General features: G+C 48.3%; 1 protein-coding gene across 1 annotated transcript in view; it reads right to left on the bottom strand.

Moving 5' to 3' along the window:
• The window catches only part of OBSCN (obscurin, cytoskeletal calmodulin and titin-interacting RhoGEF), a 655,700-nt gene that overhangs the window by 540,799 nt on the left and 87,255 nt on the right, over positions 1–27,646 (bottom strand). Inside the window, exons 7-11 of the mRNA XM_069730488.1 lie at positions 23,730–23,999; positions 10,241–10,516; positions 9,525–9,800; positions 571–846; positions 72–347 (exon numbers count right to left, since the gene is read on the bottom strand). Coding sequence (XP_069586589.1) covers positions 72–347; positions 571–846; positions 9,525–9,800; positions 10,241–10,516; positions 23,730–23,999 — 1,374 coding nt within the window. The remainder of the gene's footprint in view (positions 1–71; positions 348–570; positions 847–9,524; positions 9,801–10,240; positions 10,517–23,729; positions 24,000–27,646) is intronic.

The raw sequence follows: 27,646 nt of genomic DNA, 5'->3' as shown, positions 1-27,646 counted from the left end.
ACACATGAACCAAAGCTTCAGTACAGTACTCATACAAGGCTCTAAAGAGGAGTAACTGTTTGTAATTTCACCTCTGACGGTGATCTTGAAGTTGATCTTCTCTCCGGCTGCCTCACAGCTGTACTCTCCTGCATCTTTCTTCTCCACCTGCCCCACAACCAGGCGACGATTTTTGCCCTCAGTCTCCACCTTCAGTTTCTTGCTGGAGGTGATCAGCTTTCCATCCTTGTACCATTTCACCTCTGTGTTCTCCTCAGAGACCTCACAGCTCAGTGTGGTACTCTTTGCTAGTTCGGCTTGGACTTCCTTCTTCACTTTTTCCTGGTTGATGAAGGTTGGCTCTGATTCTGAAAAAAGAAAAACATAACACAATGATAATAGTAGCAACCACTGACGGCCCAGAACTTCCTTAGAGTGCCCACACATAGCCCAGAGTTTCACTAGAGGATCTATACATGGCTCATAACTTTAGTAGAGTACCTACACCCACAATGCTTTAGCACATGGATGACAATGTGTGGAGTCAGTAGATTAAGGCTGCCTGAGGAGGAATAACCATCAAAGTTTCACCTTTGATGTTGATATTGAAGTTGATCTTTTGTCCGGCTGCCTCACAGCTGTATTCTCCGGCATCTTTCTTCTCCACCTGCTCCACCACCAGACGACGATTTTTGCCCTCAGACTCCACCTTCAGTTTCTTGCTGGAGGTGATCAGCTTCCCGCTCTTGTACCATTTCACCTCTGTCTTCTCCTCAGAGACCTCACAGCTCAGGGTGGCGCTCTTTGCAAGGTCAGCTTGGACTTCCTTCTTTACTTTTTCCTGGTTGATGAAGGCCGGCTCTGGTTCTGAAAAGGAAGAGGAGAAAAATATATATGTTGATCGTAGCTTTATTACAGTAACCACACATGACCCAAAAATTCACTAGCGTTCCCACACATGGCCCTGAATTTCATATGGGAGTCTACACATGGCCCAGAACTTCACTAGCGTTTCTACACATAGTAACATAGTAACATAGTTAGTAAGGCCGAAAAAAGACATTTGTCCATCCAGTTCAGCCTATATTCCATCATAATAAATCCCCAGATCTACGTCCTTCTACAGAACCTAATAATTGTATGATACAATATTGTTCTGCTCCAGGAAGACATCCAGGCCTCTCTTGAACCCCTCGACTGAGTTCGCCATCACCACCTCCTCAGGCAAGCAATTCCAGATTCTCACTGCCCTAACAGTAAAGAATCCTCTTCTATGTTGGTGGAAAAACCTTCTCTCCTCCAGACGCAAAGAATGCCCCCTTGTGCCCGTCACCTTCCTTGGTATAAACAGATCCTCAGCGAGATATTTGTATTGTCCCCTTATATACTTATACATGGTTATTAGATCGCCCCTCAGTCGTCTTTTTTCTAGACTAAATAATCCTAATTTCGCTAATCTATCTGGGTATTGTAGTTCTCCCATCCCCTTTATTAATTTTGTTGCCCTCCTTTGTACTCTCTCTAGTTCCATTATATCCTTCCTGAGCACCGGTGCCCAAAACTGGACACAGTACTCCATGTGCGGTCTAACTAGGGATTTGTACAGAGGCAGTATAATGCTCTCATCATGTGTATCCAGACCTCTTTTAATGCACCCCATGATCCTGTTTGCCTTGGCAGCTGCTGCCTGGCACTGGCTGCTCCAGGTAAGTTTATCATTAACTAGGATCCCCAAGTCCTTCTCCCTGTCAGATTTACCCAGTGGTTTCCCGTTCAGTGTGTAATGGTGATATTGATTCCCTCTTCCCATGTGTATAACCTTACATTTATCATTGTTAAACCTCATCTGCCACCTTTCAGCCCAAGTTTCCAACTTATCCAGATCCATCTGTAGCAGAATACTATCTTCTCTTGTATTAACTGCTTTACATAGTTTTGTATCATCTGCAAATATCGATATTTTACTGTGTAAACCTTCTACCAGATCATTAATGAATATGTTGAAGAGAACAGGTCCCAATACTGACCCCTGCGGTACCCCACTGGTCACAGCGACCCAGTTAGAGACTATACCATTTATAACCACCCTCTGCTTTCTATCACTAAGCCAGTTACTAACCCATTTACACACATTTTCCCCCAGACCAAGCATTCTCATTTTGTGTACCAACCTCTTGTGCGGCACGGTATCAAACGCTTTGGAAAAATCGAGATATACCACGTCCAATGACTCACCGTGGTCCAGCCTATAGCTTACCTCTTCATAAAAACTGATTAGATTGGTTTGACAGGAGCGATTTCTCATAAACCCATGCTGATATGGAGTTAAACAGTTATTCTCATTGAGATAATCCAGAATAACATCCCTCAGAAACCCTTCAAATATTTTACCAACAATAGAGGTTAGACTTACTGGCCTATAATTTCCAGGTTCACTTTTAGAGCCCTTTTTGAATATTGGCACCACATTTGCTATGCGCCAGTCCTGCGGAACAGACCCTGTCGCTATAGAGTCACTAAAAATAAGAAATAATGGTTTATCTATTACATTACTTAGTTCTCTTAGTACTCGTGGGTGTATGCCATCCGGACCCGGAGATTTATCTATTTTAATCTTATTTAGCCGGTTTCGCACCTCTTCTTGGGTTAGATTGGTGACCCTTAATATAGGGTTTTCATTGTTTCTTGGGATTTCACCTAGCATTTCATTTTCCACCGTGAATACCGTGGAGAAGAAGGTGTTTAATATGTTAGCTTTTTCCTCGTCATCTACAACCATTCTTTCCTCACTATTTTTTAAGGGGCCTACATTTTCAGTTTTTATTCTTTTACTATTGATATAGTTGAAGAACAGTTTGGGATTAGTTTTACTCTCCTTAGCAATGTGCTTCTCTGTTTCCTTTTTGGCAGCTTTAATTAGTTTTTTAGATAAAGTATTTTTCTCCCTATAGTTTTTTAGAGCTTCAGTGGTGCCATCCTGCTTTAGTAGTGCAAATGCTTTCTTTTTACTGTTAATTGCCTGTCTTTCTTCTTTGTTTAGCCACATTGGGTTTTTCCTATTTCTAGTCCTTTTATTCCCACAAGGTATAAACCGCTTACACTGCCTATTTAGGATGTTCTTAAACATTTCCCATTTATTATCTGTATTCTCATTTCTGAGGATATTGTCCCAGTCTACCAGATTAAGGGCATCTCTAAGCTGTTCAAACTTTGCCTTCCTAAAGTTCAATGTTTTTGTGACTCCCTGACAAGTCCCCCTAGTGAAAGACAGGTGAAACTGCACAATATTGTGGTCGCTATTTCCTAAATGCCCAACCACCTGCAGATTTGTTATTCTGTCAGGTCTATTAGATAGTATTAGGTCTAAAAGTGCTGCTCCTCTGGTTGGATTCTGCACCAATTGTGAAAGATAATTTTTCTTGGTTATTAGCAGAAACCTGTTGCCTTTATGAGTTTCACAGGTTTCTGTTTCCCAGTTAATATCCGGGTAGTTAAAGTCCCCCATAACCAGGACCTCATTATGGGTTGCAGCTTCATCTATCTGCTTTAGAAGTAGACTTTCCATGCTTTCTGTTATATTTGGGGGTTTGTAACAGACCCCAATGAGAATTTTGTTACCATTTTTCCCTCCATGAATTTCAACCCATATGGACTCGACATCCTCATTCCCTTCGCTAATATCCTCCCTTAAAGTGGACTTTAGACAAGACTTTACATAGAGACAAACCCCTCCTCCTCTCCGATTTTTACGATCCTTTCTAAACAGACTGTAACCCTGTAAGTTAACTGCCCAGTCATAGCTTTCATCTAACCATGTCTCGGTTATTCCCACTATGTCAAAGTTACCTGTAGATATTTCTGCTTCTAGTTCTTCCATCTTGTTTGTCAGGCTTCTGGCGTTTGCGAGCATGCAGTTTAGAGGATTTTGTTTTGTTCCAATCTCCTCACTGTGGATTGTTTTAGAAATGTTCTTACCTCCCTTCTGAGTATGTTTTCCTGGGTCGTCTTTGTTCGAGTCTAATGTTTTTCTTCCCGTCCCCTCTTCTTCTAGTTTAACGCCCTCCTGATGAGTGTAGCGAGTCTTCTGGCGAATGTGTGTTTCCCAGGTTTGTTGAGGTGTAGTCCGTCTCTGGCGAGGAGTCCATCATACCAGTAATTCACACCGTGGTCCAGGAATCCAAATCCTTGTTGTCTGCACCATCGTCTTAGCCAGTTGTTTGCATCAAGGATCCTGTTCCATCTCCTGGTGCCATGCCCGTCTACTGGAAGGATAGAAGAAAAAACTACCTGTGCATCCAGTTCCTTTACTTTCTTCCCCAACTCTTCAAAGTCCTTGCAGATTGTCGGTAGGTCCTTCCTTGCCGTGTCATTGGTGCCAACATGTATCAGAAGAAATGGGTGGACGTCCTTGGAGCTGAAGAGCTTTGGTATCCTATCGGTCACATCCTTGATCATCGCACCTGGAAGGCAGCATACTTCTCTTGCAGTTATGTCCGGTCTGCAGATGGCTGCTTCGGTGCCTCTCAGTAGTGAGTCTCCCAGCACCACCACTCTTCGTTGCTTCTTGGCTGTACTTTTTGCTGTCACTTGTTGCTGTGTGCCCTTTTCTTTTTTGCTTGCTGGTATTGCTTCATTCTTAGGTGTGCCATCTTCATCCTCTACAAAGATTTGATATCGGTTCTTCAGTTGTGTGGTTGGTGATTTCTCCATGGTCTTCTTGCTTCTTTTGGTCACATGCTTCCACTCATCTGCTTTTGGAGGTTCTCTGACACTTTTTGCACCTTCTGTGACCAGTAGAGATGCTTCTGTTCTGTCTAGAAAGTCTTCATTCTCTTTGATGAGTTTCAAAGTTGCTATTCTTTCTTCCAGACCCCGCACCTTTTCTTCTAAAAGGGCCACTAGTCTACACTTCTGACAGGTGAAATTGGATTCTTCTTCTGGTCGATCTGTGAACATGTAGCACATGCTGCAGCTCACCATGTAGGTTGTCACATCTGCCATGTTGCTCCTAGATCCTGCTGACTTGCTGTGTGTTTTCCTTCTTGTGTAATCTACTCAGCCAAGCTCTCTTGCAATAATGTCCTACAGGCAAAAATTCGGTTTGGTGATGCTTTCGAAGCAGCTGGTCCCGGCTGTACCCAACGATCTTCTAGCTTAGGGAGACTTCGCTTCTCCCAGAAGGCACCTGGAATATGCAAATTAGCCTCCTGAAGCTTGAATCCCTGGTTTGGTGATGCTTTCGAAGCAGCTGGTCCCGGCTGTACCCAACGATCTTCTAGCTTAGGGAGACTTCGCTTCTCCCAGAAGGCACCTGGAATATGCAAATTAGCCTCCTGAAGCTTGAATCCCTGGTTTGGTGATGCTTTCGAAGCAGCTGGTCCCGGCTGTACCCAACGATCTTCTAGCTTAGGGAGACTTCGCTTCTCCCAGAAGGCACCTGGAATATGCAAATTAGCCTCCTGAAGCTTGAATCCCTGGTTTGGTGATGCTTTCGAAGCAGCTGGTCCCGGCTGTACCCAACGATCTTCTAGCTTAGGGAGACTTCGCTTCTCCCAGAAGGCACCTGGAATATGCAAATTAGCCTCCTGAAGCTTGAATCCCTGGTTTGGTGATGCTTTCGAAGCAGCTGGTCCCGGCTGTACCCAACGATCTTCTAGCTTAGGGAGACTTCGCTTCTCCCAGAAGGCACCTGGAATATGCAAATTAGCCTCCTGAAGCTTGAATCCCTGGTTTGGTGATGCTTTCGAAGCAGCTGGTCCCGGCTGTACCCAACGATCTTCTAGCTTAGGGAGACTTTGCTTCTCCCAGAAGGCACCTGGAATATGCAAATTAGCCTCCTGAAGCTTGAATCCCTGGTTTGGTGATGCTTTCGAAGCAGCTGGTCCCGGCTGTACCCAACGATCTTCTAGCTTAGGGAGACTTCGCTTCTCCCAGAAGGCACCTGGAATATGCAAATTAGCCTCCTGAAGCTTGAATCCCTGGTTTGGTGATGCTTTCGAAGCAGCTGGTCCCGGCTGTACCCAACGATCTTCTAGCTTAGGGAGACTTCGCTTCTCCCAGAAGGCACCTGGAATATGCAAATTAGCCTCCTGAAGCTTGAATCCCTGAATTTCATATGGGAGTCTACACATGGCCCAGAACTTCACTAGCGTTTCTATACAAGGCCCAGAAACTTTGTTACAGATCATCTAAGAGACTGCGGAATCATCCAATTGGATTTTTCTACCACAAGAAGAGGACCATCCATAAAGAGATAAATTACCAACAGGACCGACTACAAGGACCGGGTTCATGTGTAATCAAGGAGACATTGCAGGAATTCTACAACAATTTACAACATCACCTCATTATCAATGAGAAAAAGAAACTGGACAGACTCAGGAAGAAAGCAGGTCTCAATGTAGTTGAAGATAAGCCCAATCTACAGAATCATTTTAATCCATCGTCCTCTGTTGTAGCGCAGGAGAAATGCATGTTCTATCAAAGGGACTGACATTCTGTCCTACAAAACAACTGGATAGGGCTCAGTTCTGTAGTGATATCGAGGAATTCTTCTGCAGATTGCGACTCAAAGAATTCTTTCATAACTATGAAGATATCACAAGACAATTTGAACGACAGCAAAAAAGAAAAAGAGGACAAACTGAAAAGAGGACATACTGGACCCCACAACCTGGGCACAACCAAACGCTGGATCACTACATTGACTGTTTCCGTAAAAAAGTTAAATCTGACATTTTGGACAGACACCATAAAGTGCCGCAAAATATCAGTACAGAGGGAAGAAAACCCATACAAACCTTAAAAGCCAACAACAATATCATCATCAAACCAGGAGACAAAGGAGGAGCTGTAGTCATGATGAACACGACAGATTACATCCAGGAAGCAGACAGACAACTCTTGGATATAAAATACTACACTCCACTTCAGGGAGATCCGACCAAAAAATACACAGAGGAACTAACACATATCATCAATGGATCTGATTCCACTTCATCCTCACTGCTGGAACTAATACCAGACAATCCCCGAATCGGTACCTTCTACATGTTGCCTAAAATACATAAAGAAGGTAATCCTGGGAGGCCGATCATCTCTGGTATTGGAACGTTAGCTGAGAATATCTCAGGCTGGGTGGAGAACATTCTGAAACCCTTGGTGAGGCGCACGCCCAGCTATATCCAGGACACCACGGATATTCTTTGCAGATTGTCAGCGCTGGGCCCACTCTACTCTACTAGCCACCATGGATGTAGAGTCTCTCTATTCCAACATTCCTCATGAGGATGGAATTGCAGCATGTAATCTAGCCACAGAACCAACACTGCAATTTATCAGGTTTGTGCTCCATCACAACTCTTTTTCTTTTGGGAACAATTTATACCAACAGTGTATGGGCAGCGCCATGGGAAGCTAAATGTCCCCACAATATGCTAATTATTTATGGCGAAACTAGAGGATGAATTTTTGTCATCTTGTTCTGTTAAACCTCTTGCATACTTCCGCTACATTGATGATCTGCTAATAATCTGGACAGGCTCAAACAATGATCTACTCACCTTCCACAATAACTTCAACAAGTACCACCCAACCATCAAGCTCATCCTCAACTTTTCAAAGACCCAAATACATTTTCTGGACATGACCATATACATCAAGGACAATGCCATACAGACATCCATTTACCACAAGCCCACCGGACGTCCAGCTTATCTCAGATGGAACAGATTTCATCCAAGACACATAAAAAAATCCATCATCTACAGTCAAGCCCTGAGGTATATTCGGATCTGTTCAGACAGTAAAGACAGGGAATTACAGCTGCGATCACTGAGGAATACATTCCTACAACAAGGATCCCATCCACTGGTAATAGATGAGCGGATCCACAGGGCTACAAGGATCCCAAGAAACAGCCTCCTGGATTACAGACAGAGAGAGGATAACAACAGGGAACCTCCACATACAATCCCCACATCAGCATCCTAAGGAAGATATAGTCCGTGTACCAAACACAAATCAGGACTATAAGGTCACGGGTTCCTTCTCATATACATCCTCCAACGTGGTGACATGATACAATGTACGAGGTGCCCTGGAGGTCTCTATATTGGGGAAACTATGCAAAGACTACAACCTAGGATGAATCTACACAGACACACAATCAGGAATGAAGTGGACGCACCGGTGGGAAAACATTTCTCTGGACCTGGACAGAGTATGGCAGATATAAACGTCTTAATACTAAAAGGTCATTTTAAGGACCACAGGGAAAGGGAAATTTGGGAATTCAAGCTAATGAAGATGTTCACTTCTATGACTCTAGGACTCAGTGTAACCCCTGGATTTATGAGTCACTACATGGATACCATTCACACCTCCACCAGACGGACTCCAGATAACTAAGAACATTGTTCCCACTGTCTCTCCATTTGTAAAGGTACCGTCACATTAAGCGACGCTGCAGCGATATAGACAACGATGCCGATCGCTGCAGCGTCGCTGTTTAGTCGTTGTGTGGTCGCTGGAGAGCTGTCACACAGACCGCTCTCCAGCGACCAACGATGCTGAGGTCCCCGGGTAACCAGGGTAAACATCGGGTTACTAAGCGCAGGGCCGCGCTTAGTAAGCCGATGTTTACCCTGGTTACCATTGTAAAAGTAAAAAAAAACAAACACTACATACTTACCTTCCGCTGTCTGTCCCCCGGCGTCAGCTTCCCTGCACTGTGTCAGCGCCGGATGTAAAGCAGAGCGGTGACGTTACCGCTGTGCTCTGCTTTACGGTCGGCGCTCAGTCAGTGCGGAAAGCTGACGGCGAGGGACGCGACAGACACCGGAATGTAAGTATGTAGTTTTTGGGTTTTTTTACATTTACAATGGTAACCAGGGTAAATATCGGGTAACTAAGCGCGGCCCCGCGCTTAGTAACCCGATGTTTACCCTGGTTACCAGTGAAGACATCGCTGCATCGGCGTCACACACGCCGATTCAGCGATGTCAGCGGGTGATCCAGTGACGAAATAAGGTGCTGGCCTTCTAGCTCCGACCAGCGATGTCACAGCAGGATCCCGATCGCTGCTGCGTGTCAAACACAACGATATCGCTATCCAGGACGCTGCAACGTAACGGATCGCTAGCGATATCGTTGTTAAGTTGTTCAGTGTGAAGGTACCTTAAGAAAATGCCTAATTTGATTTCCTTGGCTTATCTTTAGGAGGCCTCACACCTCCCACCCCCTAACAAATGTCCTTCTGTAGTATTCTTTAAATATTGTGCTTTTTTCTTATTAATCTATTTGTAATCTTGCCTGAAGAAGGAGCCTCTGTGCTCTGAAAGCTGCAAACATATTATTTTCTGGTTCGCCAATAAAGGTATCACTCCCAGAATACTTTTGTCATCATTGGGCAGAAAAATATTCACCTCGATTTTTCTGGCTAACACGGTACCACAATACAATTTGTTATTGTACATCATCATACACAAGGCCCAGAAATTCATTGGAATTCACATCCAAGGAGGAGTATTCCTTCATAATTTCACCTTTGACGTTGATCTTGAAGTTGATCTTCTCTCCGGCTGCCTCACAGCTGTACTCTCCGGCATCTTTCTTCTCCACCTGCTCCACCACCAGACGCCGACATTTGCCCTCAGTCTCCACCTTCAGTTTCTTGCTGGATGTGATCAGTTTCCCATCCTTGTACCATTTCACCTCAGTGTTCCCCTCCGAGACCTCACAGCTCAGGGTGGCGTTCTCAGTCAGTTTGGCCACCACCTCCTTCTGGATTTTGCCCTGGTTAACAAATGGCGGCTCTGGTTCTACATGAAGAAGATCATAGGTTTATAGTAAAGGAATTGGCAAGTAAAAGTAGCGGTGTTAATAAGTGTACATGAGATATTAAGTGGTTAAATTAGTAATCCAGCTCTGGGCAGAAATTTTAAGTCATGACCTGACGCCTTAAAGCAGGAACTGTAATGGGCAGATGGCACCCATTTTTGACCAGCGGAAAGCTTGCTGCTGATTGCAGCAGAAGTAGAATTTTACTTTAAGAAACTTAAAATGTTTTAATAAGTGTTAAATAATTGATTTATTTTACTTTTCTTCTGTAAAACTCAAGCTTTATCATATCTTACACTCCAGTAACATTCAGAGCAGCGCTCATAATTCTGCTGTTATACCATGCCAACTGCTTGGGTCTATTTGCAGAGTTTTACCTTTTACTTTGTAAGGTTTGCGATTTCTCCCACTTGACACTGACCTTTGACGCTGATCTTGAAGTTGATCTTCTGTCCAGTCGCCTCACAGCTGTAATCTCCGGCATCTTTCTTCTCCACCGGCTCCACCACCAGACGTCGACATTTGCCCTCAGTCTCCACCTTCAGTTTCTTGCTGGAGGTGATCAGCTTTCCATCCTTGTACCATTTCACCTCAGTCTTCCCCTCAGAGACCTCACAGCTCAGGGTGGCGCTCTCGGTCAATTTGGCCACCACCGCCTTGTGGACCTTGTCCTGGTTAATGAAGGCCGGCACTGGTTCTACAGCAAGAAGAGGTTATTACAAGTCATACAGGAATCGTCTCGTCTCCTGTAGATGAAACTTAACGTGCAATGCTCATAGTCATTTTGTGTAAACCAGCAATGTTGAATATGTACTGTATAATCTCTGCGATACTTGGGGTCAGCAGCACTCCTCCTTTCTGCAGCCTGGATCCACATCTCCTTGTCTGCCGGAGAACCTCCTTTGCCATAAAAAATTCTGGTGTGATGCTGTAAATTGGCTTGGACTGTGCCACTGCAGAGTTGGAGAATTCCCCGGTGGGCTGCAGAGCTGGGGCAGCCCCCTCACATACGCGTCAGTCCACAGGCTGTAGTCTACGTGTTCAGCACTGTGAAGGCGAGTGTGGAAGATCTGCCCCAGTCCTGATCTTCTCAACAGCAGGCTGGAAGATTTGATTCCAACGAATTATTAGCTGTGCATGTGTGTGGGAAAGGAGAGTCAACCTGGACCCCAGGGCTTGAAACCGACCCTGCTATAAAGCCAAAACAAGCCGACCTCAACGGGGTCATGAGAGACGGGGCAGAGGCAGTGGTTGTGGGCAGCACAGCAGCGATCTACTTCTAGGAACGTTCCCTTTACCTCCTGCAGCATTTCCTGTAATAAAAGAAACTCTGGTCTTCCATAGAGAGAATCTGTCGCCCCAAAACTATTTATATGCAAATGTGGCTCTTTCAGCGATACCTTTTCATGACCGGTCCATTCCTGAGAAGTCCCCCTTTGAATTCACATACAATGAGGCTGAGGAGCTATGGTAGATCTGAAGACTCTGTCACTCCAGCTCTTTTCCCTGCCAGCCCTGCCACTTCCTGTTGACTGACAGCCTCTGTACTAAGTGATGTCAAGCAAAGGAGCCATCAGTGAAGGAGGCAGCGGCGCTGGGCAGGGAAAAGAGCTGGAGCGACAGAGGTTTCAGATCTACCATAGCACTTTGGCCTCATTTGCATATCATTCAATGGTTGACTTGTCATTAGTGCAGGAGTGGACAGGCCATGTAACGTTATTGCTGTACACATCACTGACACAGCTACATGTGCGTTATAGATAGCTTGGGGCTGGGATCTTGCGGCCAGACTCTCGCTAGTCTCCTGCCCCTGCTCTCTCCCTGGGTCACTTGTGTAACACGCTTGGTCTTCACGGAGATGTTGGGGCGGATGTCTGGAGCCGCAGAGAGGCCTCTTCCCAGCTGCTCTCATTCTGCAGAACATGCAGAGGCCGCCCCATCAGGACAGTACACCTCGCCGTATGCCAGTCTTAAAGGGACACTGTCACCTGAATTTGGAGGGAACAATCTTCAGCCATGGAGGCGGGGTTTTTGATTCACCCTTTCCTTACCCGCTGGCTGCAATATTGGATTGAAGTTCATTCTCTGTCCTCCATAGTACACGCCTGCGCAAGGCAAGATTGCCTGTACTACGGAGGACAGAGAATGAACTTCAATCCAATATTGCAGCCAGCGGGTAAGGAAAGGGTGAATCAAAAACCCAAAAACCCCGCCTCCATGGCTGAAGATTGTTCCCTCCAAATTCAGGTGACAGTGTCCCTTAAAAGGAGCAGAAGGCGCCAAGTTCATTAAGAGGCGCACACCACTTCATTACATGGACGCCTTTCATGAGCGGCGTGCCAGTCTGAGACTGGAGGAGCATTTCATTAGCTTGATGGGTGGTCATGACCAAAACCCCATCTCACCCTAACTCCTCCCAAGATCCAACATTTTTGGCAGCACTGATTTAAATTGGTGTCAGAAAGAAGGAGGACGGAGCTGCAGATTCTCTCTGTCTGTGCATGGTGGGAGAAAGAAGGAGGATGGAGCTGCAGCTTCTCTCTGTCTGTGTATGGTGGGAGAAAGAAGGAGGATGGAGCTGCAGCTTCTCTCTGTCTGTGTATGGTGGGAGAAAGAAGGAGGATGGAGCTGCAGCTTCTCTCTCTCTATGTGGTGGGAGAAAGAAGGAGGATGGAGCTGCAGCTTCTCTCTTTCTGTGTGTGGTGGGAGAAAGAAGGAGGATGGAGCTGCAGCTTCTCTCTTTCTCTATGTGGTTGGAGAAAGAAAGAGGATGGAGCTGCAGATTCTCTCTGTCTGTGCATGGTGGGAGAAAGAAGGAGGATGGAGCTGCAGCTTCTCTCTTTCTCTATGTGGTTGGAGAAAGAAGGAGGATGGAGCTGCAGATTCTCTCTGTCTGTGTGTGGTGGGAGAAAGAAGGAGGATGGAGCTGCAGCTTCTCTCTCTCTATGTGGTGGGAGAAAGAAGGAGGATGGAGCTGCAGCTTCTCTCTTTCTGTGTGTGGTGGGAGAAAGAAGGAGGATGGAGCTGCAGCTTCTCTCTGTCTGTGTGTGGTGGGAGAAAGAAGGAGGATGGAGCTGCAGCTTCTCTCTCTCTATGTGGTGGGAGAAAGAAGGAGGATGGAGCTGCAGCTTCTCTCTTTCTGTGTGTGGTGGGAGAAAGAAGGAGGATGGAGCTGCAGCTTCTCTCTGTCTGTGTGTGGTGGGAGAGAGGAGGATGGAGCTGCAGCTTCTCTCTGTCTGTGTGTGGTGGGAGAAAGAAGGAGGATGGAGCTGCAGCTTCTCTCTTTCTGTGCGTGGTGGGAGAAAGAAGGAGGATGGAGCTGCAGCTTCTCTCTTTCTGTGCGTGGTGGGAGAAAGGAGGATGGAGCTGCAGCTTCTCTCTTTCTGTGCGTGGTGGGAGAAAGAAGGAGGATGGAGCTGCAGCTTCTCTCTCTCTATGTGGTGGGAGAAAGAAGGAGGATGGAGCTGCAGATTCTCTCTGTCTGTGTGTGGTGGGAGAAAGAAGGAGGATGGAGCTGCAGCTTCTCTCTTTCTCTATGTGGTGGGAGAAAGAAGGAGGATGGAGCTGCAGCTTCTCACTTTCTGTGCGTGGTGGGAGAAAGAAGGAGGATGGAGCTGCAGCTTCTCTCTCTCTATGTGGTGGGAGAAAGAAGGAGGATGGAGCTGCAGCTTCTCTCTTTCTGTGCGTGGTGGGAGAAAGAAGGAGGATGGAGCTGCAGCTTCTCTCTTTCTGTGTGTGGTGGGAGAAAGAAGGAGGATGGAGCTGCAGCTTCTCTCTTTCTGTGCGTGGTGGGAGAAAGAAGGAGGATGGAGCTGCAGCTTCTCTTTTTCTGTGCGTGGTGGGAGAAAGAAGGAGGATGGAGCTGCAGCTTCTCTCTTTCTGTGCGTGGTGGGAGAAAGAAGGAGGATGGAGCTGCAGCTTCTCTCTCTCTATGTGGTGGGAGAAAGAAGGAGGATGGAGCTGCAGATTCTCTCTGTCTGTGTGTGGTGGGAGAAAGAAGGAGGATGGAGCTGCAGCTTCTCTCTTTCTCTATGTGGTGGGAGAAAGAAGGAGGATGGAGCTGCAGCTTCTCACTTTCTGTATGTGGTGGGAGAAAGAAGGAGGATGGAGCTGCAGCTTCTCTCTTTCTCTATGTGGTGGGAGAAAGAAGGAGAATGGAGCTGCAGCTTCTCTCTTTCTGTATGTGGTGGGAGAAAGGAGGACGGAGCTGCAGCTTCTCTCTTTTTGTATGTGGTGGGAGAAAGAAGGAGGACGGAGCTGCAGCTTCTCTCTGTCTGTGCATGGTGGGAGAAAGAAGGAGGATGGAGCTGCAGCTTCTCTCTGTCTGTGTGTGGTGGGAGAAAGAAGGAGGATGGAGCTGCAGCTTCTCTCTTTCTGTGTGTGGTGGGAGAAAGAAGGAGGATGGAGCTGCAGCTTCTCTCTCTCTATGTGGTGGGAGAAAGAAGGAGGATGGAGCTGCAGATTCAACCCTCAACCTACTGTCTCCTTCCCCATAATCCTGTAGAATGTAAGCCCGCAAGGGCAGGGTCCTCGCCCCTCTGTATCAGTCCGTCATTGTTAGTTTGTTTACTGTATGTGATATTTGTAACTTGTATGTAACCCCTTCTCATGTACAGCACCATGGAATCAATGGTGCTATATAAATAAATAATGATAATAATAATAATTCTCTCATTCTGTGTGTGGTGGGAGAAAGAAGGAGGATGGAGCTGCAGCTTCTCTCTATCTGGTGGGAGAAAGAAGGAGGATGGAGCTGCAGCTTCTCTCTCTCTCTATGTGGTGGGAGAAAGAAGGAGGATGGAGCTGCAGCTTCTCTCTCTCTCGATGTGGTGGGAGAAAGAAGGAGGATGGAGCTGCAGCTTCTCTCTGTCTGTGCGTGGTGGGAGAAAGAAGGAGGATGGAGCTGCAGCTTCTCTCTCTCTATGTGGTGGGAGAAAGAAGGAGGATGGAGCTGCAGATTCTCTCTGTCTGTGTGTGGTGGGAGAAAGAAGGAGGATGGAGCTGCAGCTTCTCTCTTTCTCTATGTGGTGGGAGAAAGAAGGAGGATGGAGCTGCAGCTTCTCTCTTTCTGTATGTGGTGGGAGAAAGAAGGAGGACGGAGCTGCAGCTTCTCTCTTTTTGTATGTGGTGGGAGAAAGAAGGAGGACGGAGCTGCAGCTTCTCTCTGTCTGTGCATGGTGGGAGAAAGAAGGAAGATGGAGCTGCAGCTTCTCTCTGTCTGTGTGTGGTGGGAGAAAGAAGGAGGATGGAGCTGCAGCTTCTCTCTTTCTGTGTGTGGTGGGAGAAAGAAGGAGGATGGAGCTGCAGCTTCTCTCTCTCTATGTGGTGGGAGAAAGAAGGAAGATGGAGCTGCAGATTCAACCCTCAACCTACTGTCTCCTTCCCCATAATCCTGTAGAATGTAAGCCCGCAAGGGCAGGGTCCTCGCCCCTCTGTATCAGTCCGTCATTGTTAGTTTGTTTACTGTATGTGATATTTGTAACTTGTATGTAACCCCTTCTCATGTACAGCACCATGGAATCAATGGTGCTATATAAATAAATAATGATAATAATAATAATTCTCTCATTCTGTGTGTGGTGGGAGAAAGAAGGAGGATGGAGCTGCAGCTTCTCTCTATCTGGTGGCAGAAAGAAGGAGGATGGAGCTGCAGCTTCTCTCTCTCTCTATGTGGTGGGAGAAAGAAGGAGGATGGAGCTGCAGCTTCTCTCTCTCTCTATGTGGTGGGAGAAAGAAGGAGGATGGAGCTGCAGCTTCTCTCTCTCTCTATGTGGTGGGAGAAAGAAGGAGGATGGAGCTGCAGCTTCTCTCTGTCTGTGCGTGGTGGGAGAAAGAAGGAGGATGGAGCTGCAGATTCTCTCTCTCTATGTGGTGGGAGAAAGAAGGAGGATGGAGCTGCAGCTTCTCTCTGTCTGTGTGTGGTGGGAGAAAGAAGGAAGATGGAGCTGCAGCTTCTCTCTCTCTATGTGGTGGGAGAAAGAAGGAGGATGGAGCTGCAGCTTCTCTCTCTCTATGTGGTGGGAGAAAGAAGGAGGATGGAGCTGCAGATTCTCTCTTTCTGTGCATGGTGGGAGAAAGAAGGAGGATGGAGCTGCAGCTTCTCTCTTTCGGTGTATGGTGGGAGAAAGAAAGAGGATGGAGCTGCAGCTTCTCTCTCTCTATGTGGTGGGAGAAAGAAGGAAGATGGAGCTGCAGCTTCTCTCTTTCTGTGCATGGTGGGAGAAAGAAGGAGGATGGAGCTGCAGCTTCTCTCTCTCTATGTGGTGGGAGAAAGAAGGAGGATGGAGCTGCAGCTTCTCTCTTTCTGTGTGTGGTGGGAGAAAGAAGGAGGATGGAGCTGCAGCTTCTCTCTTTCTGTGTGTGGTGGGAGAAAGAAGGAGGATGGAGCTGCAGCTTCTCTCTGTCTGTGCGTAGTGGGAGAAAGAAGGAGGATGGAGCTGCAGCTTCTCTCTCTCTCTCTATGTGGTGGGAGAAAGAAGGAGGATGGAGCTGCAGCTTCTCTCTGTCTGTGCGTGGTGGGAGAAAGAAGGAGGATGGAGCTGCAGATTCTCTCTCTCTATGTGGTGGGAGAAAGAAGGAGGATGGAGCTGCAGCTTCTCTCTGTCTGTGTGTGGTGGGAGAAAGAAGGAAGATGGAGCTGCAGCTTCTCTCTCTCTATGTGGTGGGAGAAAGAAGGAGGATGGAGCTGCAGCTTCTCTCTCTCTATGTGGTGGGAGAAAGAAGGAGGATGGAGCTGCAGATTCTCTCTTTCTGTGCATGGTGGGAGAAAGAAGGAGGATGGAGCTGCAGCTTCTCTCTTTCTGTGTATGGTGGGAGAAAGAAAGAGGATGGAGCTGCAGCTTATCTCTCTCTATGTGGTGGGAGAAAGAAGAAAGATGGAGCTGCAGCTTCTCTCTTTCTGTGCATGGTGGGAGAAAGAAGGAGGATGGAGCTGCAGCTTTTCTCTCTCTATGTGGTGGGAGAAAGAAGGAGGATGGAGCTGCAGCTTCTCTCTTTCTGTGTGTGGTGTCAGAAAGAAGGAGGATGGAGCTGCAGATTCTCTCTGTCTGTGCATGGTGGGAGAAAGAAGGAGGATGGAGCTGCAGCTTCTCTCTCTCTATGTGGTGGGAGAAAGAAGGAGGATGGAGCTGCAGCATCTCTCTGTCTGTGTGTGGTGGGAGAAAGAAGGAGGATGGAGCTGCAGTTTCTCTTATTCTGTGTGTGGTGGGAGAAAGAAGGAGGAGAGAGCTGCAACTTCTCTCTGTCTGTGTATGGTGGGAGAAAGAAGGAGGATGGAGCTGCAGCTTCTCCCTCTCTATGTGGTGGGAGAAAGAAGGAGGATGGAGCTGCAGCATCTCTCTGTCTGTGTGTGGTGTGAGAAAGAAGGAGGACGGAGCTGCAGCTTCTCTCATTCTGTGTGTGGTGGGAGAAAGAAGGAGGACGGAGCTGCAGCTTCTCTCTTTCTGTGTGTGGTGGGAGAAAGAAGAAGGACGGAGCTGCAGTTTCTCTCATTCTGTGTGTGGTGGGAGAAAGAAGGAGGATGGAGCTGCAGCTTCTCTCTTTCTGTGTGTGGTGGGAGAAAGAAGGAGGATGAAGCTGCAACATCTCTCTTTCTGTGTATGATGGGAGAAAGAAGGAGGATGGAGCTGCAGCTTCTCTCTTTCTGTGTGTGGTGGGAGAAAGAAGGAGGATGGAGCTGCAGCTTCTCTCTTTCTGTGTATGATGGGAGAAAGAAGGAGGATGGAGCTGCAGCTTCTCTCTGTCTGTGTGTGGTGGGAGAAAGAAGGAAGATGGAGCTGCAGCTTCTCTCTCTCTATGTGGTGGGAGAAAGAAGGAGGATGGAGCTGCAGCTTCTCTCTTTCTGTGTGTGGTGGGAGAAAGAAGGAGGATGGAGCTGCAGCTTCTCTCTTTCTGTGTATGATGGGAGAAAGAAGGAGGATGGAGCTGCAGCTTCTCTCTGTCTGTGTGTGGTGTGAGAAAGAAGGAGGATGGAGCTGCAGCTTCTCTCTTTCTGTGTGTGGTGGGAGAAAGAAGGAGGATGGAGCTGCAGCTTCTCTCTTTCTGTGTGTGGTGGGAGAAAGAAGGAGGATGGAGCTGCAGCTTCTCTCTTTCTGTGTGTGGTGGGAGAAAGAAGGAGGATGGAGCTGCTGCTTCTCTCTTTCTGTGTATGGTGGGAGAAAGAAGGAGGATGGAGCTGCAGCTTCTCTCTTTCTGTGTGTGGTGTCAGAAAGAAGGAGGATGGAGCTGCAGCATCTCTCTTTCTGTGTATGATGGGAGAAAGAAGGAGGATGGAGCTGCAGCTTCTCTCTTTCTGTGTGTGGTGGGAGAAAGAAGGAGGATGGAGCTGCAGTTTCTCTCTGTCTGTGTGTGGTGGGAGAAAGAAGGAGGACGGAGCTGCAGCTTCTCTCTGTCTGTGTGTGGTGTGAGAAAGAAGGAGGATGGAGCTGCAGCTTCTCTCTTTCTGTGTGTGGTGGGAGAAAGAAGGAGGATGGAGCTGCAGCATCTCTCTTTCTGTGTGTGGTGGGAGAAAGAAGGAGGATGGAGCTGCAGCTTCTCTCTTTCTGTGTGTGGTGGGAGAAAGAAGGAGGATGGAGCTGCAGCTTCTCTCTTTCTGTGTGTGGTGGGAGAAAGAAGGAGGATGGAGCTGCAGCTTCTCTCTGTCTGTGTATGGTGGGAGAAAGAAGGAGGATGGAGCTGCAGCTTCTCTCTTTCTGTGTGTGGTGGGAGAAAGGAGGATGGAGCTGCAGCTTCTCTCTTTCTGTGTGTAATGGGAGAAAGAAGGAGGATGGAGCTGCAGCTTCTCTCTGTCTGTGTATGGTGGGAGAAAGAAGGAGGATGGAGCTGCAGCTTCTCTCTGTCTGTGTATGGTGGGAGAAAGAAGGAGGATGGAGCTGCAGCATCTCTCTTTCTGTGTGTGGCGGGAGAAAGAAGGAGGATGGAGCTGCAGCTTCTCTCTTTCTGTGCACGGTGTGAGAAAGAAGGAGGATGGAGCTGCAGCTTCTCTCTGTCTGTGCGTGGTGGGAGAAAGAAGGAGGATGGAGCTGCAGCTTCTCTCTTTCTGTGCATGGTGGGAGAAAGAAGGAGGATGGAGCTGCAGCTTCTCTCTTTCTGTGCGTGGTGGGAGAAAGAAGGAGGATGGAGCTGCTGCTTCTCTCTGTCTGTGTATGGTGAGAGAAAGAAGGAGGATGGAGCTGCATCTTCTCTCTTTCTGTGCGTGGTGGGAGAAAGAAGGAGGATGGAGCTGCTGCTTCTCTCTGTCTGTGTGTGGTGTGAGAAAGAAGGAGGATGGAGCTGCAGCTTCTCTCTTTCTGTGTGTGGTGGGAGAAAGAAGGAGGATGGAGCTGCAGCTTCTCTCTTTCTGTGTGTGGTGGGAGAAAGAAGGAGGATGGAGCTGCAGCTTCTCTCTGTCTGTGTATGGTGGGAGAAAGAAGGAGGATGGAGCTGCAGCTTCTCTCTTTCTGTGTGTGGTGGGAGAAAGAAGGAGGATGGAGCTGCAGCTTCTCTCTTTCTGTGTGTAATGGGAGAAAGAAGGAGGATGGAGCTGCAGCTTCTCTCTTTCTGTGCATGGTGGGAGAAAGAAGGAGGATGGAGCTGCTGCTTCTCTCTGTCTGTGTGTGGTGTGAGAAAGGAGGATGGAGCTGCAGCTTCTCTCTTTCTGTGTGTGGTGGGAGAAAGAAGGAGGATGGAGCTGCAGCTTCTCTCTTTCTGTGTATGGTGGGAGAAAGAAGGAGGATGGAGCTGCAGCTTCTCTCTTTCTGTGCATGGTGGGAGAAAGAAGGAGGATGGAGCTGCAGCTTCTCTCTTTCTGTGTGTGGTGTCAGAAAGAATGAGGATGGAGCTGCAGATTCTCTCTGTCTGTGTGTGGTGTCAGATAGAAGGAGGATGGAGCTGCAGCTTCTCTCTGTCTGTGCATGGTGGGAGAAAGAAGGAGGATGGAGCTGCAGCTTCTCTCTGTCTGTGTATGGTGGGAGAAAGAAGGAGGATGGAGCTGCAGCATCTCTCTTTCTGTGTGTGGTGGGAGAAAGAAGGAGGATGGAGCTGCAGCTTCTCTCTTTATGTGTGTGGTGGGAGAAAGAAGGAGGATGGAGCTGCAGCTTCACTCTTTCTGTGTGTGGTGGGAGAAAGAAGGAGGATGGAGCTGCTGCTTCTCTCTGTCTGTGTATGGTGAGAGAAAGAAGGAGGATGGAGCTGCAGCTTCTCTCTTTCTGTGCATGGTGGGAGAAAGAAGGAGGATTGAGCTGCTGCTTCTCTCTGTCTGTGTGTGGAGTGAGAAAGAAGGAGGATGGAGCTGCAGCTTCTCTCTTTCTGTGTGTGGTGGGAGAAAGAAGGAGGATGGAGCTGCAGCTTCTCTCTTTCTGTGTGTGGTGGGAGAAAGAAGGAGGATGGAGCTGCAGCATCTCTCTTTCTGTGTGTGGTGGGAGAAAGAAGGAGGATGGAGCTGCAGCATCTCTCTTTCTGTGTGTGGTGGGAGAAAGAAGGAGGATGCAGCTGCAGCATCTCTCTCTATGTGGTGGGAGAAAGAAGTAGGATGGAGCTGCAGCTTCTCTCTTTCTGTGAGTGGTGGGAGTAAGAAGGAGGATGGAGCTGCAGCTTCTCTCTTTCTGTGTGTGGTGTCAGAAAGAAGGAGGATGGAGCTGCAGCTTCTCTCTTTCTGTGTGTGGTGTCAGAAAGAAGGAGGATGGAGCTGCAGCTTCTCTCTTTCTGTGTGTGGTGTGACAAAGAAGGAGGATGGAGCTGCAGCTTCTCTCTTTCTGTGTGTGGTGGGAGAAAGAAGGAGGATGGAGCTACAGCTTCTCTCTTTCTGTGAGTGGTGGGAGAAAGAAGGAGGATGGAGCTGCAGCTTCTCTCTTTCTGTGTGTGGTGGGAGAAAGAAGGAGGATGGAGCTGCAGCTTCTCTCTGTCTGTGCGTGGTGGGAGAAAGAAGGAGGATGGAGCTGCAGCTTCTCTCTTTCTGTGCGTGGTGGGAGAAAGAAGGAGGATGGAGCTGCAGCTTCTCTCTGTCTGTGCGTGGTGGGAGAAAGAAGGAGGATGGAGCTGCAGCTTCTCTCTATCTGTGTGTGGTGGGAGAAAGAAGGAGGATGGAGCTGCAGCTTCTCTCTTTCTGTGTGTGGTGGGAGAAAGAAGTAGGATGGAGCTGCAGCTTCTCTCTTTCTGTGAGTGGTGGGAGAAAGAAGGAGGATGCAGCTGCAGCTTCTCTCTTTCTGTGTGTGGTGGGAGAAAGAAGGAGGATGGAGCTGCAGCTTCTCTCTTTCTGTGTGTGGTGGGAGAAAGAAGGAGGATGGAGCTGCAGCTTCTCTCTTTCTGTGTGTGGTGGGAGAAAAAAGGAGGATGGAGCTGCAGCATCTCTCTTTCTGTGTGTGGTGGGAGAAAGAAGGAGGAGGGAGCTGCAGCTTCTCTCTTTCTGTGTGTGGTGGGAGAAAGAAGGAGGATGGAGCTGCAGCTTCTCTCTTTCTGTGAGTGGTAGGAGAAAGAAGGAGGATGGAGCTGCAGCTTCTCTCTCTCTATGTGGTGGGAGAAAGAAGTAGGATGGAGCTGCAGCTTCTCTCTTTCTGTGAGTGGTGGGAGTAAGAAGGAGGATGGAGCTGCAGCTTCTCTCTTTCTGTGTGTGGTGTCAGAAAGAAGGAGGATTGAGCTGCAGCTTCTCTCTTTCTGTGTGTGCTGGGAGAAAGAAGGAGGATGGAGCTGCAGCTTCTCTCTCTTTCTGTGTGGTAGGAGAAAGAAGGAGGATGGAGCTGCAGCTTCTCTCTTTCTGTGTGTGGTGGGAGAAAGAAGGAGGATGGAGCTGCAGGTTCTCTCTTTCTGTGCATGGTGTGAGAAAGAAGGAGGATGGAGCTGCAGCTTCTCTCTTTCTGTGTGTGGTGGGAGAAAGAAGGAGGATGGAGCTGCAGGTTCTCTCTTTCTGTGCATGGTGTGAGAAAGAAGGAGGATGGAGCTGCAGCTTCTCTCTTTCTGTGTGTGGTGGGAGAAAGAAGGAGGATGGAGCTGCAGCTTCTCTCTTTCTGTGTGTGGTGGGAGAAAGAAGGAGGATGGAGCTGCAGCTTCTCTATTTCTGTGTGTGGTGGGAGAAAGAAGGAGGATGGAGCTGAAGCTTCTCTCTTTCTGTGTGTGGTGGGAGAAAGAAGGAGGATGGAGCTGCAGCTTCTCTCTTTCTGTGTGTGGTGGGAGAAAGAAGGAGGATGGAGCTGCAGCTTCTCTCTTTCTGTGCATGGTCTGAGAAAGACGGAGGATGGAGCTGCAGCTTCTCTCTCTCTCTCTATGTGGTGGGAGAAAGAAGGAGGATGGAGCTGCAGCTTCTCTCTTTCTGTGTGTGGTGTCAGAAAGAAGGAGAATTGAGCTGCAGCTTCTCTCTTTCTGTGTGTGCTGGGAGAAAGAAGGAGGATGGAGCTTCAGCTTCTCTCTCTCTGTGTGTGGTGGGAGATAGAAGGAGGATGGAGCTGCAGCTTCTCTCTTTCTGTGTGTGCTGGGAGAAAGAAGGAGGATGGAGCTGCAGCTTCTCTCTTTCTGTGTGTGCTGGGAGAAAGAAGGAGGATGGAGCTGCAGCTTCTCTCTCTCTGTGTGTGGTGGGAGATAGAAGGAGGATGGAGCTGCAGCTTCTCTCTTTCTGTGTGTGCTGGGAGAAAGAAGGAGGATGGAGCTGCAGCTTCTCTCTTTCTGTGTGTGCTGGGAGAAAGAAGGAGGATGGAGCTGCAGCTTCTCTCTTTCTGTGTGTGCTGGGAGAAAGAAGGAGGATGGAGCTGCAGCTTCTCTCTTTCTGTGCATGGTGTGAGAAAGAAGGAGGATGGAGCTGCAGCTTCTCTCTTTCTGTGTGTGGTGGGAGAAAGAAGGAGGATGGAGCTGCAGCTTCTCTCTTTCTGTGTGTGGTGTGACAAAGAAGGAGGATGGAGCCGCAGCTTCTCTCTGTAAATGATGTGAGGAGGGGGGAAGGGAGAGTGGAGAGAAAACATTTCTTGGGTAAGAGCACACAAAACAGCTCTCACAACACCATAGGAAGCATCCATGTGATCATCGGAGTGAAAAAGAAGCATCCAAGAGGTGCAGCATAAACCCAATATTTGTGACAGTTCTCCATCTGCAGCTGCAGAAGGGGAGGTGATCATTTTATAACCATAGGTGCACATTGTATATGTTTTGCAGCTTTTGATTTTGCTTTATGTTTTACTGTCAGCATACAGAGATCAGAGAGAGTAAGTATATTTCCATTTAATTATTAATCAGCCTTTGTAAAGTTATGAATCTTTATAAAATACTTCATTACATTATTTTGCTTACTTCTCTCTAAACTCCATGTTTTTTCCTGCCTAATTCATGCTCTTTTAGAAGCTGCTTTGATCTGCTGCTCCAGCAGGAAGCATGCTATTTACAAACACTTGCTGTCTGAGCATGGGGAGGGGAGCGCAGGGGCTCACACAAGGGGAGTTGTTATAAAGTGTTTGAGCACAGATTCTTGCTAGAGCAGCCGTTTAAAGCAGTTTCTAAAAGAGCATTGTTAGGACACAGCATTTAATGTTATTTATCCAGACATCTACTTTCAGGTGGTCATGAACCATAGATTGTTTGTTTACAAGTCGATTCTTGATATTATTGTCTTCTGTCTTTGCAAGACAGGAACACGGGCTCATTGAACAACTAATGTTTGATGATTAGTGATGAGCGAATATACTCGTTACTTGAGATTTCTCGAGCACGCTCAGGTGTCCTCCGAATACTTTTTAGTGCTCAGAGATTTAGTTTTCATCGCCGCAGCTGAATGATTTACATTTACATTATTGTAAAGATTTAGAGCTTTACAGAGGCTGATAATTATATGAAGTTTCCTTACACTTTAAAGAGGTGAAGAGTTTGGTCAGTCTGTTAGACAGGCATCCTGTGCACAAGGTGGCGGTGTCAGGACTGCATGTCTCAGTATTCGGGCTTGGGCTCACGTAACGTACCTGTGACCTGTAAGGAGAATGTGACGCCGTCATCCCCGATGCTGCACGTGTACGTCCCCTCATCTTCCTTGTGGACGGAGGAGATCAGCAGCTTCTGGAGTTTTCCTGCGGTTTCCAGCTGGAATCTCTTCGATTGTCGAATCTCTTTCCCGTCTTTATTCCATAAAACCCGGACGTTTTCTTCCGAAGTCTCTGATACAAACTCTGCTGACTGCCCGGATGTCACACGCACCTCGGAGCGCCTCTTACTGGTGGTGAAGTGAGGCAGAGCTGGAGGGGTCACAAAGAGGGTCAGACATGCCACCATGAGGCAGAGGAACGCAGAATAGGCTTAGATGCATCAGACTGTATCCTGTGGGATAGGCTTAGATGCATACGGCACGTATGTGAAGAAATCGCTGAGTTCACGCCCACAGTGACAGGTGCAGAAGGCAGCGCCAGCTCCACAGTACACACTCAACATTTTCCATTTAGCGATAGGGAGGGCTCGGGGTGGGCATCTCCCTTTCTTTGTGCGCTGTATATGTACAGTGTGTGTCCTCTGGGTCTACCCTTTTTATATGTATAGTGTGCCAGGTGTGCGTCCTCTGGGGTCTGCGCTCTTTATATGTATAGTGTGCCAGGTGTGCGTCCACTGGGGTCTGTGCTCTGTATATGTATAGTGTGCCAGGTGTGCATCCTCTGGGGTCTGCGCTCTGTATATGTATAGTGTGCCAGGTGTGCATCCTCTGGGGTCTGAGCTCTGTATATGTATAGTGTGCCAGGTGTGTGTCCTCTGGGGTCTGCGCTCTGTATATGTATAGTGTGCCAGGTGTGCGTCCTCTGGGGTCTGCGCTCTGTATATGTATAGTGTGGCAGGTGTGCATCCTCTGGGGTCTGTGCTCTGTATATGTATAGTGTGCCAGGTGTGCGTCCTCTGGGGTCTGCGCTCTGTATATGTATAGTGTGCCAGGTGTGCGTCCTCTGGGGTCTGTGCTCTGTATATGTATAGTGTGCCAGGTGTGCATCCTCCAGGTCTATGCTCTGTATATGTATAGTGTGCCAGGTGTGCATCCTCTGGGGTCTGTGCTCTGTATATGTATAGTGTGCCAGGTGTGCATCCTCCAGGTCTATGCTCTGTATATGTATAGTGTGCCAGGTGTGCATCCTCTGGGGTCTGCGCTCTGTATATATATAGTGTGCCAGGTGTGCGTCCTCCAGGTCTACGCTCTGTATATGTATAGTGTGCCAGGTGTGCGTCCTCTGGGGTCTGCACTCTGTATATATATAGTGTGCCAGGTGTGCATCCTCTGGGGTCTGCGCTCTGTATATGTATACTGTGCCAGGTGTGCATCCTCCAGGTCTACGCTCTGTATATGTATAGTGTGCCAGGTGTGCGTCCTCTGGGGTCTGAGCTCTGTATATGTATAGTGTGCCAGGTGTGCGTCCTCTGGATCTGTGATCTGTATATGTATAGTGTGCCAGGTGTGCGTCCTCTGGGTCCGCGCTCTGTATATGTATAGTGTGCCAGGTGTGTGTCCTCTGGGTCCGCGCTCTGTATATGTATAGTGTGCCAGGTGTGCGTCCTCTGGGGTCTGCGCTCTGTATATGAATAGTGTGCCAGGTGTGCGTCCTCTGGAGTCTACGCTCTGTATATGTATAGTGTGCCAGGTGTGCGTCCTCCAGGTCTACGCTCTGTATATGTATAGTGTGCCAGGTGTGCGTCCTCCAGGTCTACGCTCTGTATATGTATAGTGTTCCAGGTGTGCGTCCTCTGGGGTCTGCGCTCTGTATATGTATAGTGTGCCTGGTGTGCATCCTCCAGGTCTACGCTCTGTATATGTATAGTGTGCCAGGTGTGCGTCCTCTGGGTCCGCGCTCTGTATATGTATAGTGTGCCAGGTGTGTGTCCTCTGGGTCCGCGCTCTGTATATGTATAGTGTGCCAGGTGTGCGTCCTCTGGGGTCTGCGCTCTGTATATGTATAGTGTGCCAGGTGTGCGTCCTCTGGGGTCTGTGCTCTGTATATGAATAGTGTGCCAGGTGTGCGTCCTCTAGGGTCTACGCTCTGTATATGTATAGTGTGCCAGGTGTGCGTCCTCCAGGTCTACGCTCTGTATATGTATAGTGTGCCAGGTGTGCGTCCTCCAGGTCTACGCTCTGTATATGTATAGTGTTCCAGGTGTGCGTCCTCTGGGGTCTGCGCTCTGTATATGTATAGTGTGCCAGGTGTGCGTCCTCCAGGTCTACGCTCTGTATATGTATAGTGTTCCAGGTGTGCGTCCTCTGGGGTCTGCGCTCTGTATATGTATAGTGTGCCAGGTGTGCATCCTCCAGGTCTACGCTCTGTATATGTATAGTGTGCCAGGTGTGCATCCTCTGGGATCTGCGCTCTGTATATGTATAGTGTGCCAGGTGTGCATCCTCTGGGGTCTGCGCTCTGTATATGTATAGTGTGCCAGGTGTGCGTCCTCTGGGGTCTACGCTCTTTATATGTATAGTGTGCCAGGTGTGCGTCCTCCAGGTCTACGCTCTGTATATGTATAGTGTGCCAGGTGTGCGTCCTCCGGGTCTGTGCTCTGTATATGTATAGTGTGCCAGGTGTGCATCCTCCGGATCTGCGCTCTGTATATGTATAGTGTGCCAGGTGTGCGTCCTCCGGGTCTGAGCTCTGTATATGTATAGTGTGCCAGGTGTGCAACTTCTGGGGTCTGTGCTCTGTATATGTATAGTGTGCCAGGTGTGCGTCCTCTGGGGTCTGCGCTCTGTATATGTATAGTGTGTCAGGTGTGCATCCTCTGGGGTCTGCGCTCTGTATATGTATAGTGTGCCAGGTGTGCATCCTCTGGGGTCTGCGCTCTGTATATGTATAGTGTGCCAGGTGTGCATCCTCTGGGGTCTGCGCTCTGTATATGTATAGTGTGCCAGGTGTGCGTCCTCTGGGGTCTACGCTCTTTATATGTATAGTGTGCCAGGTGTGCGTCCTCCAGGTCTATGCTCTGTATATGTATAGTGTGCCAGGTGTGCATCCTCTGGGGTCTGCGCTCTGTATATGTATAGTGTGCCAGGTGTGCATCCTCTGGGGTCTGCGCTCTGAATATGTATAGTGTGCCAGGTGTGTGTCCTCTGGGGTCTGCACTCTGTATATGTATAGTGTGCCAGGTGTGCATCCTCTGGGGTCTGTGCTCTGTATATGTATAGTGTGCCAGGTGTGCATCCTCTGGGGTCTGTGCTCTGTATATGTATAGTGTGCCAGGTGTGCGTCCTCTGGGGTCTGCGCTCTGTATATGTATAGTGTGCCAGGTGTGCATCCTCTGGGGTCTGCGCTCTGAATATGTATAGTGTGCCAGGTGTGTGTCCTCTGGGGTCTGCACTCTGTATATGTATAGTGTGCCAGGTGTGCATCCTCTGGGGTCTGCGCTCTGTATATGTATAGTGTGCCAGGTGTGCATCCTCTGGGGTCTGCGCTCTGTATATGTATTGTGTGCCAGGTGTGCATCCTCCAGGTCTACGCACTGTATATGTATAGTGTGCCAGGTGTGCGTCCTCTGGGGTCTGCGCTCTGTATATGTATAGTGTGCCAGGTGTGCGTCCTCTGGGGTCTGCGCTCTGTATATGTATAGTGTGCCAGGTGTGCATCCTCTGGGGTCTGTGCTCTGTATATGTATAGTGTGCCAGGTGTGCATCCTCTGGGGTCTGTGCTCTGTATATGTATAGTGTGCCAGGTGTGCGTCCTCTGGGGTCTGCGCTCTGTATATGTATAGTGTGCCAGGTGTGCATCCTCTGGGGTCTGCGCTCTGAATATGTATAGTGTGCCAGGTGTGTGTCCTCTGGGGTCTGCACTCTGTATATGTATAGTGTGCCAGGTGTGCATCCTCTGGGGTCTGCGCTCTGTATATGTATAGTGTGCCAGGTGTGTGTCCTCTGGGGTCTGCGCTC

Source organism: Ranitomeya imitator, chromosome 6, assembly GCF_032444005.1.
Source record: "Ranitomeya imitator isolate aRanImi1 chromosome 6, aRanImi1.pri, whole genome shotgun sequence".
In the NCBI taxonomy this organism is placed as follows: Eukaryota; Metazoa; Chordata; class Amphibia; order Anura; family Dendrobatidae; genus Ranitomeya; species Ranitomeya imitator.
This window is presented reverse-complemented; position numbering and strand designations above follow the sequence as displayed.